This window comes from Oryzias latipes, chromosome 6 (assembly GCF_053564925.1).
Source record: "Oryzias latipes strain Hd-rR chromosome 6, Olatipes_Hd-rR_3.1".
NCBI classification, from domain to species: domain Eukaryota; kingdom Metazoa; phylum Chordata; class Actinopteri; order Beloniformes; family Adrianichthyidae; genus Oryzias; species Oryzias latipes.
This window is the reverse complement of record NC_136242.1, coordinates 20,160,711-20,178,157: the sequence shown is the minus strand read 5'-3', so window position 1 is coordinate 20,178,157 and position 17,447 is coordinate 20,160,711. Positions and strand designations below refer to the sequence as shown.

At 38.2% G+C, this 17,447-nt stretch overlaps 2 protein-coding genes across 2 annotated transcripts; both read left to right on the top strand.

Moving 5' to 3' along the window:
• Positions 1–3,990: 3,990 nt before the first annotated feature.
• ice2 (interactor of little elongator complex ELL subunit 2) lies at positions 3,991–12,659 on the top strand. The gene is made up of 15 exons (XM_004070006.5): positions 3,991–4,169; positions 4,854–4,955; positions 5,688–6,036; positions 6,108–6,227; positions 6,310–6,444; positions 6,592–6,708; positions 6,953–7,112; positions 7,973–8,154; positions 8,246–9,020; positions 9,102–9,271; positions 9,342–9,471; positions 10,244–10,328; positions 11,221–11,271; positions 11,654–11,885; positions 12,321–12,659. Exons 1-15 carry the CDS (start codon positions 4,156–4,158, stop codon positions 12,453–12,455), a joined length of 2,757 nt encoding a protein of 918 aa, XP_004070054.1. The 5' UTR covers positions 3,991–4,155; the 3' UTR covers positions 12,456–12,659.
• A 138-nt stretch (positions 12,660–12,797) lies between these two features.
• LOC101167451 (annexin A2-A) lies at positions 12,798–16,086 on the top strand. Its single transcript, XM_004069637.5, has 13 exons — positions 12,798–12,899; positions 13,379–13,433; positions 13,692–13,785; positions 14,056–14,150; positions 14,233–14,346; positions 14,449–14,539; positions 14,614–14,693; positions 14,782–14,841; positions 14,988–15,081; positions 15,186–15,281; positions 15,403–15,461; positions 15,680–15,802; positions 15,878–16,086. The coding sequence occupies exons 2-13, from the start codon at positions 13,389–13,391 to the stop codon at positions 15,935–15,937; spliced, it is 1,011 nt and encodes a 336-aa protein (XP_004069685.1). The 5' UTR covers positions 12,798–12,899; positions 13,379–13,388; the 3' UTR covers positions 15,938–16,086.
• Positions 16,087–17,447: the final 1,361 nt, after the last annotated feature.

Genomic DNA, 17,447 nt, shown 5'->3' with positions numbered 1-17,447 from the left:
TTTTGTAACATCCCAGTTAAAACTAGGGATACCTATGTGTGCTGTTCAATCACTGTATAGTATACAGTCAAATGTGCTGGTCCTTCTGTCTCTGCTCTGTTGTTTGTTTGTAAAAAGCAATAGTTTGTGTACATGTGTGTTTGTTTTTTCAGAGTTGTGTGAATATAAAAATGAAAAAAAAACCCAGACAAGGCTTTAATAATTACAGAGGAACAGGGTTCTGTGGATGATGAGGATTTAGTTTTATTTTGAGATTTTTGAAAGAAAGCAACAACAAAAAAAAAGATCTAAAAAAAATGAGTGCGATCCATTTGTAGTAAGTGTTAAGTTTTCTCAAAAGCATGACTTAACGCCGTCCTAACGATTTAGCGGCTTGGAGTTAAACCGATTTCTGACTTCTGCTTGAGTTGATAAGCAAAAATTTAAAAAAAAGGAACCCTTCAGTTGACCTTTAGCCCGCCAGTCGTTCAGAGCTGCGTTACGTCACGCTTAAAGTTGCCAGTGTGTGATCCAGAACTGATGATCACCCATCACGTTTGATGAAACCCTTTTTTTTTTTCTCAAAAGCACAGGTGGCAAGAATTTATAATTAAAATTATGCTTAAGAATATAGTTTTAAAAAGAAAAGAGAAGCAACTTTTTTAGCCATAATCGAATGTCAAGCAATAATATATGTCAATGTATTATTTCTCTTTTTTTTTTGGTGCATAATAGCATCTGCATGTAAATACACCTCTTATTTATCACATTTTGTGTTCCTTTTGTGTTTTTTTTCTCGTTTGTTTCATTTGTATATTTGACTGGTTCGGTTCCCAAGTAGAGAACGGAGAACCTGACATGCCCTGGTTTGCTTTCTATGTTCTTTTCTCATTTTTTCCCTCATACTAGGCTGTTTCTTAACCATATTTAATAGAATTACTGACCACGTGTATAAAGGTAGCATTGTAACTTCTGTCTGTATAGGTAAGACAAAAATACTGCTACTAAGGCCTCCCCGGTGAAAATATTTATCCGTTTTATCACCTATCGTACGTTAAATCTGTTTCTACTTTTTCCTCCCACTTTTAGAGTTAGGTTGATAGACTTAGGATGTGCTGATGTTTTTATTTTTTATATATTTCTTTGTGTTCCCCTGATGTGTGGTGCTAGATAAGTTCATTTTAAGCCAGCTATTGAATTCTTAACCTGGCTGCCCTGTTAGTTCGCTCATTTTGTTAATGTATTATTAATATTAAGACTCACTGAATAATAAAGATGATTAAAATGATAGTGGTAACTAATACCCAGCCTGCACCTGTATCAGTGTGCTTGCCTTGGGTTGAGGCACTTATTTGCTTCTGACTTAGAGCAAAGGTAGAATCTGCTAATTAACAAGTTATTTAAGATTGCTTTTCTGGTTTGTGAAAAAGAATTATGATATTCAATTTGAAACAGCAGTATTGTGTTTATTTGTTTTCTTTCTCTGATTGTAAAAACCACTCACTGAGGCTATAGTTTGTCAGGTTTTAAGATGCTGACTATTTACCTCCTTGGTCTGCATCGTCCTTCCCCCTTGATGCAGGGAAGTGGTGCTTGGCTTTTCCTCCCAACGGCACCTCCGTTATGCTTTTGCTACCCCCCCCCCCCCCCGCCCCCCCTTCTCCCAAGTCATGCGTAGCTCGAAACGCTGGTTTCATCCTTTTGCACCATGTGAAGTGTTAAAAACGTACATGAAAGGGTTGCCATTTGAAGAAAAACTAAAAAGTTGAGCTCTTCTCTCGACTCTGTAGCAATTATCGGTGAGAGAAATGCTTGCAATAATACCCAACGTATCACACTGAGTGCCTCTCGGTGTAACAGAATGCATACATGATTTTGATTGTCTGTTTTTGTGTTTTTTTTTCCACATTTGTGTTGAAGTGACTTTTTTTGTTTTGTTTTTTTGTTCTACATGAGGGTGAACTCTCTTATTGAAGGTGTTTTAAAATGTTTTTTTTTGTGTCCATGTCAAAGGTCTTTCACTATAGATCGTCCCTTATTTTGGAAAATCAAAAGGCTTGTTTTATGTTGATCTCAAAGGGGTCAATAAATTAATATTACTGATCTGTTCACTTCCACTTTTGTTTTTGATCAAGCAAAAATGTTATCAAATTCCCCCTTTTCGTTTATTTTCTGTTTGTGGTTTACAGTATTCTCTTTTTTTCTAGTTTTTTTTGCAAACAGAAAATTTCCTAATGCATTGTATATTCAGTATTTGTATGTGTTTGTAAAACAGACATGCAGGACATCTGTATTTCTTCAAACGTCTGTGTTCAGTGCTCCTCAGTCTGAAGGGGAACTTCACATGTGTGTTAGCTGGAACCGGTGTGGATTCCTTTTTTGGGATTTTTTTTTTCTTTCAATGTAAAACAAGTACAAACTATGGAAAAGCCCAAACTTGTTGTGTGGTTGTCACAAATTTCTAAGTCGCACGTTTGCTACTGATTATTAAATGGGGACAGATGATCATGTACCTTTTTATCCAGCTCTTTTGAACTCTCTTTAGCAGGTAGTCGATTCACAGCGTAGGTTTGCTCCTTCTTTTCTGATTCTTAAATATGAAAATAAGTATTTTGGTTCATTTTGTAAATACAGCTGTAAAGAAAAATAAGAAATTTAATGTTGTCTTTTAAATACTTTTCATTCTAATATGAATGTTGTTATATTGTACTTAGAAACTGTACCTTTAATATTACCTTTATTAAAAGTGCATTGGACACATCGATTTTAGATGTGCTTTATGTGCTGTTATCCCATAATAAAATTTACCGCTTGTAATGGGCTTTTCTTTTCCCCTGATTGTTCCCTGTCTGTTGTCTGCTGTCTGTCAAGCTCTCCCTAACAGAAACATTAAACAAAAAGCACATTTTTAAGATGCAATAAGTTCATTTGGTCTAAGTGTCCTCATTATTGTCACAATATTTGCGCTATTATTTTTTTCTTCTATCAGCCATAGAACACACATATTTTTTGACAGAATATGAATGTCTAAATGGAAATTTTTTGATACATGTACAATTAAAAACAGAAAATTGCTACAAAAGCTTAAAATAAGACACTAATACCATTGCAGTTCAAAAGTTATATGATATGGACACAGGAAATAAGATAAAATAATTAATCCTAAAAAAATGGAATAATATATGGGGTTGATGTAAATATGAATGAATTGTGAGCTACAAAAAAAGAATTACTATCACAGAATAATCCACAAAAAAAGATGTTCCACAATTTTTTTCTTTTTTTTTAAATGGGTAAAGTTGAAATAAATCTCAAAACTACAGTTTGCCAATAATCGCAGACCCTTGAGCTTTTTTTTTTGTGTCTTAACATTACAGAATTTTTACAGAAGAAATGAGGCTTCTTTTTTGTACTTCCTGCGTCAGAGCAGTTAATAAATGATTTGGTTCTTCCTTGTTGCACAAAGTAGCAGAAGTAAAAAAGCAACAGTAAACTTCAACTCATTTCTTCTGAAGGAAATTAAAGGATTTTTTTTCAATGTTCTATTTTAATAAATTATGATCAGGCATACAGAAATCTGCAAAAGCTTGTTGAGTTGGGCTTCAGAGAGGTTCCTTTCACCCTAACAGAACACAGAACTACTTTGATAAAAAATGTAAAATCTTTAGCCTTTTTGGCTGTGTAAAATGTAATGTTACACACTACGTTGATAGGATGAGAGTGATAAAATGAAGTATGCTATAATTATTACTGCCAAGGAAAAGTTATATTTATATATTTAATTAAAATTATTCAAAAAGAATTGTGTTTTGTTTCGTTTTAGACTGGGATTTTAGACTGGTATTTCTCATAATATTTATGAAATTGCCTCACTTTGCTCTTTTTGTTTTGATTCATTTCCTAAGTTGATATTCATTTACAAGTTTGAGATTTTTGCACTTATTAATACGTAATTAATACATCAACACGGTGTAAAATCACTCAAAATTAAACAAGCTGCACAGAAACACCATCTTTTTCTCGAATGCCCAGAAATTGTAATTATTATTCTGTACACTAGGGGGCAGTAAATATGCTCTAATAACTGTAGCAAGTCTACATTTTTCAGCAGACGAAGAACCATAAACAAACGTGCGTTGTTAGCTAGAAGACGATTAAAATAATATTGCAGCAGCAATGGAGCTAGTGTGGTAAGTATATAACTTTACTCAGAACATATTCTGAGCAGAAACTGAATTCGACTGTACATTTAATTCTTGCTCGGCAGAATGAGCGAACGAGCGAGGACATAATAATTGAAGTAGTTAAGCAGTGAAATCTCTAAAGAGCTGCTTACTCACTTTTTAGCTAGCCTACAGTTGATAAAACAGAGCCAGGGTTCAAAAAGGGGGAGCGTTATTACAGCAGCACATGATCTTCATAAAGTTTCTTTCAAATGTAATGTGTGTCAAGTTGTAGAAACAAAACAAATTAAATGTATTATTTTAATATGTTAATAGTTATCAGTGGGATGTTGAGCGGTTCAGACTTGTATTATGATTATTTATTTTTTTGTGGAAAGTGTACATGTTTAGGAATCATCACTCGAGGGGATACATACAGGAACAAATTGGTTAAGTAATGGCATTTTTGTGATTGAAATCTCAGTTTTCCTTGAATACCCCTCAGTTTGCTCTCTGCTTTAGAATAAATGTAGTTTTTTCCATGATCAGGCTCATCTTTCTCTGGCCTTTTTTTTAATTTCTTTTTCAATATTAATATTGTAATTTTATTTTATTTTTGGCTAGAGAACTCTGTATGTTTTAGTAAGTGGTTCAGATGAGCACAATTACCCATCTTTATTGGTTTCCTACATTGTCTCTTCCTGATTACAGGGACGACCCCCCAGCGCCTGATGGTCCTTTCTTTACCAGAGATTTCTACGACAAATATTCCCTTGCACCTAATATTAGAGAAATCTGGACTTCTCTCCAGAGGTTTGAGGGGTTTTATTTATTTGTCCATACTTCTGTATTTCATTTTTAACTCGTATAGTCTGTAATGTAGGCACCCCCCACCCCACAACAGCTGTAGGAGAGGTTTTTTTTTAAGAGGACACTGTCAGAACAGAAGTCCTCCTTTATTTAGTATTTATGCTGATTTATATAGTTAATAATACTCAGAAACACCCTTTAAAGTCAATGTTTTAAACTGTCAATTTTATTTAATCAAATATTCCTTCAATAGCCAAAATATTGTTAGTTCAATTAGGAGTACTGGTCAGGAGTCTGTTGTTTTGAACCATTTTCTTTTTATTATGACACAGGAAATTTTCGTAACGTTTCAATTCTACTGTGCAAGGTTAGATTAAATCAATTATGGCCAAATGTCAACAATTTGTGTTTTTTGCATGTTTTTAATGAGGTTTTACAAAAATAAATATGTTTAAATTAAGGGATCATGTTTTCTACCTTTCTGTCTTTGTATACAAATAAAAACCTAAAGGTAAACCTTTACATTTGCAGAAAACAACATCTAAAAATATGCGATTCGTTTGTGACGTCATGAGTTTGCTATTCACAACCTGGAATTAATCACAATCAAACATTTGAATAGGCTAAAAGCTTTAATTTCTAATAGGAAATTGTGTTTTCAACAATACATATGTCTTTTATTGGACACCATTTCTAGCTATTGAGTGTTTTTCCACTCTGGCTTTCTTCTTCTAGGCCTGCAGAGAATTCCACCGAAAAACAAGGGTCTGAAGTCAGCGCTGCAGAAGCCCCCAGCTCCCCAACCCTAAAAGATGCCGCAGAGTTTAAAGGCAAAAGTTGCATCAGCAGCCAAGAGCGCTCCTGGGACAGCGCTGATAGTGAGGCTTCATGTGCAGTCAGTGCTGAGGGCACTCCAGACAGGGACAATGCAAGAAAGACGAAAGGGAAGCGGAAGCAGATTGAGGTCACGGCTGCATATCCTGAACCCAGACTGCCCTTTCCCTTTCTGTCCAACCTTTCCAGCAAAGAACAACGCACTTATGTCGGCTATTTGATGAGTAAGAAAAGCAGGAGTCCTCCACAGGTAGCATTGCACCGTCTGTGATGCTGATAATAGTTTGTCACTTATTTTACAGAGATTGTTTTATGTTTCAGAGGTTAAAAACCAAAGTGGATAATGAAGTAATGCAGTTCATGACGTACCTACAAGATGTGGCAAAAATATGCGCTGAAGACTACAACTTCATGTCACCAGGAGCTTTGCAGTACACAGAGGTGCTAAAGCTGCAGCATGTCCAGCTCTGTGTCTAAAAACACTTATACCATAAACCCTTTTTGTGTGTGTTCTCTTCTTCAGGAATTGTTTATGGCCTGTTTAGAAGACATGAAGACGCTTCCTCAGTGTTACCAGATCCATGAGATGACCAGTTTAACGGGGGGAATGTTCAATCCAGGGCTGGCACTGACCTTCGAAAAGCAGCTGCTGATTATGGTGCTGTTCTGAAACTTCTTCCCCTTCATAACGACATTCTGCAATTTCCGTGTGTGTTTTCAACTTTACCATTTGAATTGCAAAGTCTCTTTTCTGGCGTTTGATTAACTCTACGTATTTCCATACTACTTCCCTTTGTTTCTTCAGGGCAATGTGAGCATTACAGACCACAAGATAGTGCCTGCTGATGCGCAGCTTGCATCGGATTATCAGAGTGTTTCATCAGGGAGTCCTCCAGCTAAAAAGGCTAAGGACATGCATGCTGTAAGCAATTGTCCCCCTTTTTTAATTGCTCCTATAAAGTTTCTCATAGAAAATGCTAGAATGGGATTCATCACTGTGGGTCTGTTGTAATCTCGTCTCACATATTGTAATTCTCATTGCAAACACTAGAGGGTGCTCATGTCCCATCCTGCAAAAGAAGAGAATTTCATCTGAGTGGAAGACAGACTGTAAAACATTATCAGTATTTGTTTGGTGCATGAGCAGTTCCTGCTTCTCCCTCCAGATGATCATGAATGATGGGAACGCAGAAAAGCTCTGTGGTTTGTACGAGCCGCATGTTTGCCTGACTCGTGATGCCTTGTTTAGGCTGCTGGACAATCACGGCCCTGATTTTGGGGACCAGTGGGAACTGCCTGTTACGGTAAAGCTATCCGCAACAAAAGGTATGTCTGCGCTCTTAAATATGGCCAAAGCAACACAATCCACTACTATTATTCTGGGCAACTGTTATTGCTTGGTAGGAACTTAAGAAGAAATGGAATATCTTTACAGATCAACCTTTAAACTCCAGTTTCTCATAAAAACAGATACCTGCAATACCATGACCTGAATGACTGAGAATCTTTATCCTCTGCATTTTGCTAAAAGAAAATACTTTCTGAGGCTTAAAGAAAGCTATGGTCTGGAACCTGGCTTAAATTATCACACTACTTATGACATGTACTATAACAAGGTGAAAAGTGATATTATTGGCAAGAGAATCTGTATCTTTGTTGTTTTAGTTGACCTCATGCGGAGTTTCTGCACTGATTAAAATCAGACAGTTGATTTTAGTAAAAGACAAAATAATACAATAAAAATTTATTGGACACATTCTTTAAATTTAATTAAGTTAAACACATACAGAAATCATCTATTAGAAAAAAAAAATTTCTATATTCTAAATTATTTCTATAATGCTTTTACTTTCGACTAGACAGCATTAAACACTTTTTTTAAGTTGAGATTTGAGCAAAAAATTCCTACAAAGTTTTGGGGGGGAAAGAGAATTTTTCAAAGTGCTACAAAATACTCTTTTAAAAAGTAAGTAATGGATTTAAAATCACAATAAGAATTACAATAAAAGAGCAATAAATTACATTAGTTGGCCTGTGCAGAAACCATGTTGCAGCATTGAGGCACTAAAGAGTTTAGGTGTTTGGTGTCAACAAAACAATATTTTGTCAGATACTTATAAAGAGTGATTTTTTTTTCTTCTGTTTAACAAAAGTTATTTGTCTTCTGTGTGTTTTTTTTTTGATAGTCAATAGTCAGAGGAAAATTGTGTACATAGACCCCCCTCTTCTGAAAACAGAGATCCCGGTCAGAGAGAGAAGTCTGCTCTTCCACGAGGAAAGTTTGAAACTATCCTTCATAAAAAAAGGAAGTCGGAAAGTTTTCCACCTGATGACGGAGCGTCCTGTGGAGGAACAGCAGCTCCCACCGGTATGCAAGCGCATCTGTGTGGTCCAATAATGCAGCATATGAGCAAAGCACATGATCAGTTTGTAAGAACCGTTCTTTTCTGCTTCTGTAGGCCAGTGTCTCTCAGAGAAGTTGTGCGTCTTTGGCAAACAGTGGGCTTGACTTTGAGATGGACCTCATTGATCTGGAGACATTTGGAGAAACGACAACCACTAAGAAACCCCCGCACAAGGAGACGCAGAGTGAAAAGGAGGAGCGGGTTAAGACGAAAATCCTTCCAGGTTCCCCACTTTCACAAGGGACTAAAAGGCCCAGTGAACATCCGCTAAGTCCCAACTGCAGTCCACAAAAAAAGGAGGTTTTGTCAGATGTTCACCCCCCCAAGACAGAGCCATGTCAGTCTGATGTTAGTGAGGTAACAAAGAGTCTAGGGAGACAAAGCAGAGAAAGTGTAGAAGCTCTGGACTCGGATGAGGAGAAGCTGATCATCGACGACTTGGGTTCTCCAGCAGCCACACTTAAAGAACAGGATCTTACGTCCCCAAGCCCCTCTATAGCCCCCCCAGCTCCTGAGTCTGTTCCAGCTACTGCAGAGTCTTCATCCCCTCATAAAGGGACAAGAAGTGCACGACAGTCCAAAAGAGGGGAGGCCTGCGGGGATCAGCTGAGCGAGATCCTTCGCATGCAGTCAGCCATGTTCAAATCTGGCTGTGACACAGCAGCTGCCAAGTCCAGCAGATGTGTGGAGCCCGCCGTTCAGCCTCATCAGACGTCTCTGGTCAAACCCTGCGTCACGTCTTACTTGGAACGACAGAAAAACGATGACGGCGAGACGTGCGGCTCTTCACACAAACCCTCAGTCAACATCAGCACCGCAGAGCACAAAAGTTGGTCACTGGTGTTTTTCATAATGGGGATCTCATTCTGGTATTTGGTTCAAACCCGTTGTCCACTTCATCTTCTCCCAGAAATACTTTCACAAGACCTCCAGGCCTGTGCTGAAGATGAAGAAGACTACGAAGCTCCAGCGGAGGGAAACGTGTTCTACAAGCTGTACAGTCTGCAGGAGCTGCTGCTGCTGGTGCGCAGCTCCGTGTCCCTGACCCACAGCCGGCACTGCGGCAGCAGCCAAAACCAGGTACAGTGTTTGGAAAGACAGAAAACACAGGAAGGAGCCTGGCTACATCTCTGTTGTCTCTTCTAACCAGTTTGTGCCAGTGCACGTCCTACCAAAGCTGGAGTTCCAGCTGTGTCACGGCGTGGAGTGTCTAACCAGCAGTGAGGCCTGCCAGCTGTGGACCGAGTCGTTGCTTCACTCCAACACTGTGTCATACATTGGTAAACCTTTGATAGAAGGAGTTTTGTCATGTTTATTTCAGCATCAAACTAAACCTTTTTCATTTATTTTTTCGAGAAATGTAATGAAACACCCTCATAAACCTTATGAGTACTTCACTGACTGAAGACCACAAGACCAGTCCTCCCACAGACCAGCCACGTAGTCTTTAGATGACTCATCGTCCTACTGCAACTCTGTAATGCCAAAGTTTACTTTGTTGCCATGGTAACAGCCACATGTGATTAAGCGGGGTTAAAGAATGCTGGGTCTGTTTGGTAGAGCGGCTCTCTTATAATCTCCAAATACATGGTTGAGTTGCTTACTTTAAGCTTGAGGGAAAAGACCCACCCCTTTTTTGTTTTGTTTTTATTATACCAGGCTTTCAGAAAATTTGACGATGATGAAATGAAATCCTGGTAAAAGGTTCCCCCCTTGTCTGTTTTCTAAATAATGCTGTAAAACAAGCTGATTTAGTGTTTCTTTACCAAAATACATATTTTTGTACCTGGCAACTAAGACTTGGGGCACAACAATGGGGACATTTCAGCTTTGGTAAATCTTTGGGAGCATCTCCTAGGTGACGACATGGCGCAACATGCTCAGCAAAGACTTTACTCACAGTGGCCCATACTCTTCATCACGTGTTGTGTCGTCCAACTTTGTCTGGATGAAGATGGTTGCAAACCCTGATGTTTGCTGCTGTGGCTGTAGGCTGGAACCAGCTGCTTGTAACCGTTACAAACTCTGAACCTGTGCTCCTCTTCTCTGCAGCTCACATCAACGCGCTCACATCTAAGGTGGCACTGCTGAGAAAACTCCCTGATGACTGGAAACACAAAATGTCCTGCTGGTTCAAGTGAGTCTGTAGTTTACTGATCTGCACTGATGGCTGGATCTGTCTTTTAGTGAACAGTTAGTGATTTTGGGCAGCAACAAGCAGAACTCTCAAATCTTTATTCAATAAAAATCATGTATTTGTCATTATGCTTATTTTTATGCCCTGAAATGACCTTTACATTTTATTGTCTGGTAATCCCACCCTGTTCTGTGGATTTATGCATCTGGGCCAGGAACTGATCTAGATAATTATTGCTATTGTTATTATTTATACTGAACTCTCCAGATTTCTCCTTTACAAAGTGCATTAACTGTTGATTTTTAAGATCTGTGGAAAACGGAGGAGTGTGTCTCGACTTTTAACTCCTTTTAGTTATTTCCATTGTTCTTTTGATATTTACATTTTTGAACTACGGTAATCTTTTCAACTACCGTCATAATATTATTTCAAGTACTAATTACACATAATTGATATCATATCACAACATTGAAACTCAGAAATGAGGCTTTCTGATTTCCTTCCATTTAACACTGTAAACATAGGTGCTCATAGGTTTATAAAAGTTGCAACAAATGTATTTATAGGATTTTTCGATGATTTTGAAATTATTTATTTGATTATAAATGATTATGATTAATGTTTTTCTTTCCATGAAAATTCCTGCTATCTTAAACTGGCCTTTTTCTCCGTACTTCTAAATAGAATTTCATCATCACACATGTAAAAAAACAAAAAAGGCAATCTTAAATCATTTTTTTGTTTATGATCCTATTGTTTCTTAATCTTGCGGCTTGAGAGGGATTGGGCTGTAGACTTTGGAGACTTCACTCCTTTCTTTTTGGCTTTTGTTTATGTTGACATTTTCATCTAAATCCAAAAATGACTCTGAAACTTTGTTTCTATCCCACAGACCTTCCAAGTCACTCAACATACTGCACCACCTTTTGAAAAAACTAACAGGGTAAGTTCAACCTCTCCACTTTGGTGTTGGACTTATTATCGTTCTTTTTTAGCATTTACAGCTTTCTGTATTTGCTGATATGAAGACTTAACACGTGTGCGTGAATAAAGACTGCTTGATTCTGAATGTTTGCTTGCAAAACGAATTTAAAGCATGAATCACCAACAATAGTGTTGAAATTGCCTGCATTTTTTTAACACTGAGTCTTCCAGCTTCGGTGTTCAAACATGACGATGTTTGTGCTGGAGGATTACTCAACCGGCTGCTGGGAGCTGGCACAGTGCTTCTGTGTTTCCTTTGTTTTTCTCTGCTTTGTTCCATCATCACTCATCTCAGAAACGGCCAATCCTCAAAGGTTTCTCAACACTTTTTTGATTCTTAGGTTGCAGGAGGGGCAATACATGGTGGCACACAAAGCAGGGGAACCTTTTGTGACCATACTGAAGGCGACTAAAGGGGGACCGCACAACCTGCAGCAGGTGCATAATGGTGTTCCTCAACCTCCTTCCTCTGGCCACATGCCGTGGATACCTGTGGACCCGGCTGTGGTCCTGCCCTTTCACCACAATCATGGCCGAGTCCCCTGCACCTTTCCACCAAAGCCCCTCCAACAGGTGGGTTTACTTTAAACAACGGAACAGAAGTGAGAATGTTTTTCTTTAAGTGACAGAGAATGAAGCTCACTTATCACCTTTAGCCCTCCCACTAAAAACTGAATGGAAGCTTTTTAAAAATTGAGCATTTTTGTTGTTAAAGCAAACCTCCAACCTGTTTTCTGACCCAACAAATCTTCCACCATAAAACTACAAAGCAAACACAATAGAAAATAAATGAGTTGGATTATCCGCAGCTCAGAGGGTTTGCTGAAGATGACTCAATGACTCTGGATTCCTTTCTAGATATTTTCATTAATAAAAACTTTTCAGTGCAACATTTTTTGAGCTTTTTAGGTGGGAAAAAAACTGATGTACACTGCAAATTTAATGATTAGTTTGATTTGAACTTCAGATTTTTTTTAAAATTGTTTTTGTTTGATTTTGTCCCTCCAGACATCTAAAGGTGGAGCGTACAGCCAGAAAAACAACCAGAACAAACAGGGCAACAAGAACAACAAGTCCGGTCAAAAGAAACGCAAAAAAAAGCGCAACTTATTTATGGGGAAGTTACTTAAGAAGTCTGTTTAGATGTCTTTACAAGATTTGACTTCAAGAAGCTCATCTGAGTGAAGTTTATTTGCTTGAAGGCAGAAAAAAGAAGAATGGAAAGATTTTATTTATATTTGACAATAAAATGTGAATTATTTTTTTCATACATATTGTTTTTCACACATACATGTGTCTGATGTGTTTAAGCTGTTGTGTTGTTAACAATAAAGGTGTTGTTAGCGATGTCCGTGTCAATTATGGTCACAAGTCAACCAAACCCCCAGAAGGGCTTTTCCAGTGACTTCCCGCTGATGTGGGAAAACTCAGTTTTGAGTCACGCTGTCCGGGCAGAAAAGGGTGGAGTCGACAGCGTTTAAGGGGGAGGGGAGGGAGCGTGGGGTATGAAAAGTTTAACCGCCACACCCATTCCACCCAAAGACATCACAGACAAATCTTTGCTTTGTCTCAGCATCTACGGCTACGGTAAGTTTGGAGCTTTTTAGCCTTGGAATAATAAAAGAGCTGCTTTGTTAATTATTAAATTTAGTGCGCATTCATGGACTTTTCATCTCGTACAGTGAGTCATAACACAAGGCTTGAATTTCCAGCCAACTTCTGTACAATGGGGTTGACAAATTGGTCCTTTTTTTAAGTTACTAATACTTCATTTACCGGTATATATTTTTTTTTTGTTTGGTATTTTCTGTTTTTTTTGGAAGGCTGTGAATTTCCTCTGCTGACTTTAGAACAGCAGTCCTCTTTCCAGGGTGTGTCACTGTGAAATTCCTCTGATTGTCTCAGTCTAAGTGAGGATTTCAGAGTGAGCATGTCACTCTAGGAGAAACGAATCTGTTTGACATGAACACAAGTGAATATAGAAAAGAAAAGGTGAAACAGTGCTACTGTTCTTAATATGTGTGGTTGACAAGTCAGGTTTTAGAGCAGAGTTTGTGTTTTTTCAGGACAGTCACCATGGCAATGGTATCAGAGTTTCTTGGACAGCTGTCACTGAATGAGGTAATGTTTTTTTTTAACCCCTTAAGCCATTGGTAAAAATCTAAAAGGCATTCCCAAAGTTAATAAAAAGTTGTTTTATTAAAGTATATTTTCCAGAGACTTTTCTAGAGTAAAATCTACCTGTAGTTCTGTATGAGGGTCTATTGAGCCTTTAGGCTAAAAAAAAGAAGTCTGTTACACTGGGGCAGTGCCCACAAGGGCAAACTGTTGCACTCATTTTCATTATTTTTGCCCTTTTTTTTGTTCTTTGAATATCAGACTGGAGAAATCAAATATCCGACTGTAGTGCCTGTGGTGAACTTTGATCCAGACAAAGATGCTGCAAGAATTGAAACTGCCATCAAGACAAAAGGCAAGGAAATTGAAAAAAGTTACACAGTCTTTCCATACTTACAGATGAGGAACTTTTGGATGAGTCATATTTTTCCGTCCAATCTGGAAACTGCCTTGTACCTCTTCCTCACAGTTCTGGCCTTTCAACCATGGGCAGCTCTGCTATTGTAACTCTTTTGCTGTAAAATATATTGCTCCTTATACACATTTTTCAATGTATTTGTTGCTTCAAAAAAAATATTGAAATAATAGTTTCCAATTTTTTCCTGAAAACTGATTTTAAATGTAGGCGTGGATGAGCAGACCATCATTGACATCCTCACAAAGCGCACCTATTCCCAGAGAAGAGATATCGCTTTTGCGTATGAGAGGAAGACGAAGAAGGTACAGTTGAGTGGAGGATCCCTTCAGACGATGCATGTGCGTCCCAAACTGCATAAAACCAGCCCTGCCGTTCTGTTTCCAGGATATGATCTCAGCCCTAAAGGGGGCGCTGTCGGGCTCACTCGAAAGTGTGATCCTTGGACTGATGAAGAGCACAGCCCAGTTTGATGCCACAGAGATCAAAGGGTCAATGAAGGTAAAAGAAAGCCTCAAAAAAGTTAGGAAGAAGTGTAATGCTGCCCTCTACTGGAGAAAGTTTTGATAAAGGTGCGCACCCTGATGAGTGTCTTTTTTTCAGGGGTTAGGGACAGATGAAGAAACTCTGATTGAGCTTTTATGCTCAAGGAGCAATTCTGAGCTGGTTCAAATCAAGTCTGTCTACAAAGACTGTGAGTCTAGAAACAATTTGTGTGATTAATAAGAACAACTAATGAGTAAGATGTATTTAAAAATGTTTCTGCAGTGTTTAAAAAGGAGCTTCACAAAGACGTTGCAGGCGACACGTCAGGGAACTTTGCCAAACTTCTCCTAGCTCTTGTGCAGGTGAGGTGTAGCTACGCACATTCTTTAGTTTATTCTGTAAAAGAAAAAGAAGTGAAACTGAAAACAGCCCTGTCTGATTTCTGTGCAGACCAAAAGAGATGAGCCGTCTTCTGTTGTAGACTATGGGAAAATAGATGAAGATGCCAGGGTAAGTCACCTGTTGGGCTGTGATATGCAATTTTAGATTACTCAAAGTTCTGCATTTGATGTCCCGCTTTCTAAAATCATTACCATGAATCAATTAAATTCACCAAAATCTTGACTTGTCATTACAAAAACTGGAATTCTCCACAGGCTCTTTATGAAGCTGGAGTGAAGATAAAGGGAACTGATGTGGCCACATGGATCTCCATTATGTCTGAAAGAAGTGTCCCCCACCTGCAAAAAGGTGCTTCCCCGTGTTTCTTTTTTTCTTTTACAGGCTATATAGAAAGAAGGGTTACTGTTAATTGATTCGAATGAAACCAAAGTGAAATGTTTTGCTCTTTTCAGTGTTTCAGAAGTACAGGAGCTACAGCCCCTATGACATGCAGGAGAGCATTGTCAAGGAAGTTAAGGGGGATTTGCAGAAGTCCTTCCTAGTGTTAGGTATTTAGTTTTATCCATTGGCCATTAATGCATATAGGTTAATGATTTTTTAGAATGTAACAACACTTTAGATCAAAGTTATGTTTTGTTTTAAATATATATTTGTATTTTGTTGTTTCAGTTCAGTGCATAGAAAACAAGCAGCTGTACTTTGCCAAAAAACTGAATGAAGCCATGAAGGTAATCACATTTGTGGGTTTGGAACCTCTAAAAGTTTCATTCGTTCTTTTTTTTTAACAAATGTGAATGCAAAGTACTTGTGAAAGTTTTGTGTTGCAGCAGGGAAACACCGCCCAATGCCTGTGGAAGTGATCTTACAACAGTCTTGCATCAGCTGCATTAGTTAAGCACAGGGACTGCAAAGCTGAAGTGCTGATTTTGCTCGACTCTCTTCTCAGAGTTCAGGAGCCAAGGAAAAGATAGTAACAAGAATTATTGTGTCACGCTGTGAAGTGGACCTGCAAAAGATCTGCTCTGAATTCAAGTCCGCTTTTGGAAAGTCTCTCCAAGAAACTATTGAAGTAAGTGGAGAATAATTGCTTAACAGTGCAGCTTCTGATGTCGTTGAGCCAGACTAAACTGCTCTGTCCCTGCAGGGCCATACCAAAGGTGACTATCAGAAGGCGCTGCTCAGTCTCTGTGGACCGGCTGCATGAAGCTTCGTCAGCAGAGAACTTCAGGAGTTGTGCTCAGACAAATGGACTCATGGAAACTACAAAAAATTAGCATCTGGAATCAATACTATTAAAGGATGTTCCTTCTGTAGTTTTTGTTTTTGTCAAAAGATAAAAAGAAATGGGATTTATTTGTGTTCTCTTCTTTTCTTTTCTTTTTTCAATCCAGATTTAACACAGGATGCAATCACAAAGTAATTTTGTTATAAACTCCTGTTGTTAAGTTAAACTCTCAAGATTTTGGATTTTTAGAAGTTCCTATGTTTTTATAATACATAATTTCATAATAAAGTTCATCAGTCAAAACAATGTTTTAAAAATGCACAAAAATAGTTTAAAAACAAGAAAGGAGACACACTTGTGCATCAATGACTTAAAAAGTAGAAAAAATAAAATAAAAAGCATTAAAAAAACAAATTAACAGTCTGCAAAAAATTGTCATAGAGTAAATGACTAAATGTTCACCAATGTATCAATTTCCAGTAAAAATATAAATTTGCTGACAGAAATCACATTTAAAAGTCTATGACAGTTCACTTCTATCTAAAATTGTCTTTCGTACAAATCAACATAGAAAATCACCATTGATTATATGATCAGTAAAAAACAGTCGTACTGACTTCCACTTCTTTAAGTTTCTGACGAAAAAGTGAAGTTTTAAGCTACTTTATAATCGGGAGGTTGGGATTTATTTTGTGCTTTTTGTTGCCATTCACATATTCTTCCAATAGATGAAACTGAAAAATGTTCTTGGTCCTACATTGGAGAAACCACACACAATTCCTATAGGGCACCGTTAGAATCATCAAGAACGTTTTTTTTCTACTTAAAGGTTTAGAGTTCCTTAAAAAAACCATATATATATATATATATATATATATATATATATATATATATATATATATAAAAAAAAAAAAAAACCTTGAGCAGGCAACAAGGAAAGCTGCAACAGCTAAATACCTCCAACGAGTGAGGCAAGTCCTGAGAAGCCAGCTCAATGGCAAAAATAAGGCCCGGGCAATAAACAGCTACGCACTGCCAGTTATCAGATTCCCTGCAGGAATAATAAGATGGCCAAAGGAAGAGATACAGACCACGGATGTTAAAACATGAAAGCTCCTCACCATGCATGGAGGGTTCCATCCCAAATCCAGCACACTGAGACTGTATGCTAGCCGCAAGGAAGGAGGCCGAGGACTAGTGAGTGTAGAAGCCACTATCCAGGATGAAACATCCAAGATGCATGAGTACATCAAGCTCAAGGCCCCAAATGACAGTGTGCTCATTGAATGTCTCAGGCAATGGAGAGCAGAGGACACAGTGCTGGAGGACAGATCCCTGCATGGGATGTACCACCGGACCATAACTGAAGTGGCTGATATCAAGAAGTCCTACCAATGGCTAAAAAGGGCTGGCCTACAGGACAGCACTGAAGCGCTCATCCTGGCAGCTCAGGAACAAGCCCTGAGCACCAGAGCGATAGAGGCTCAGA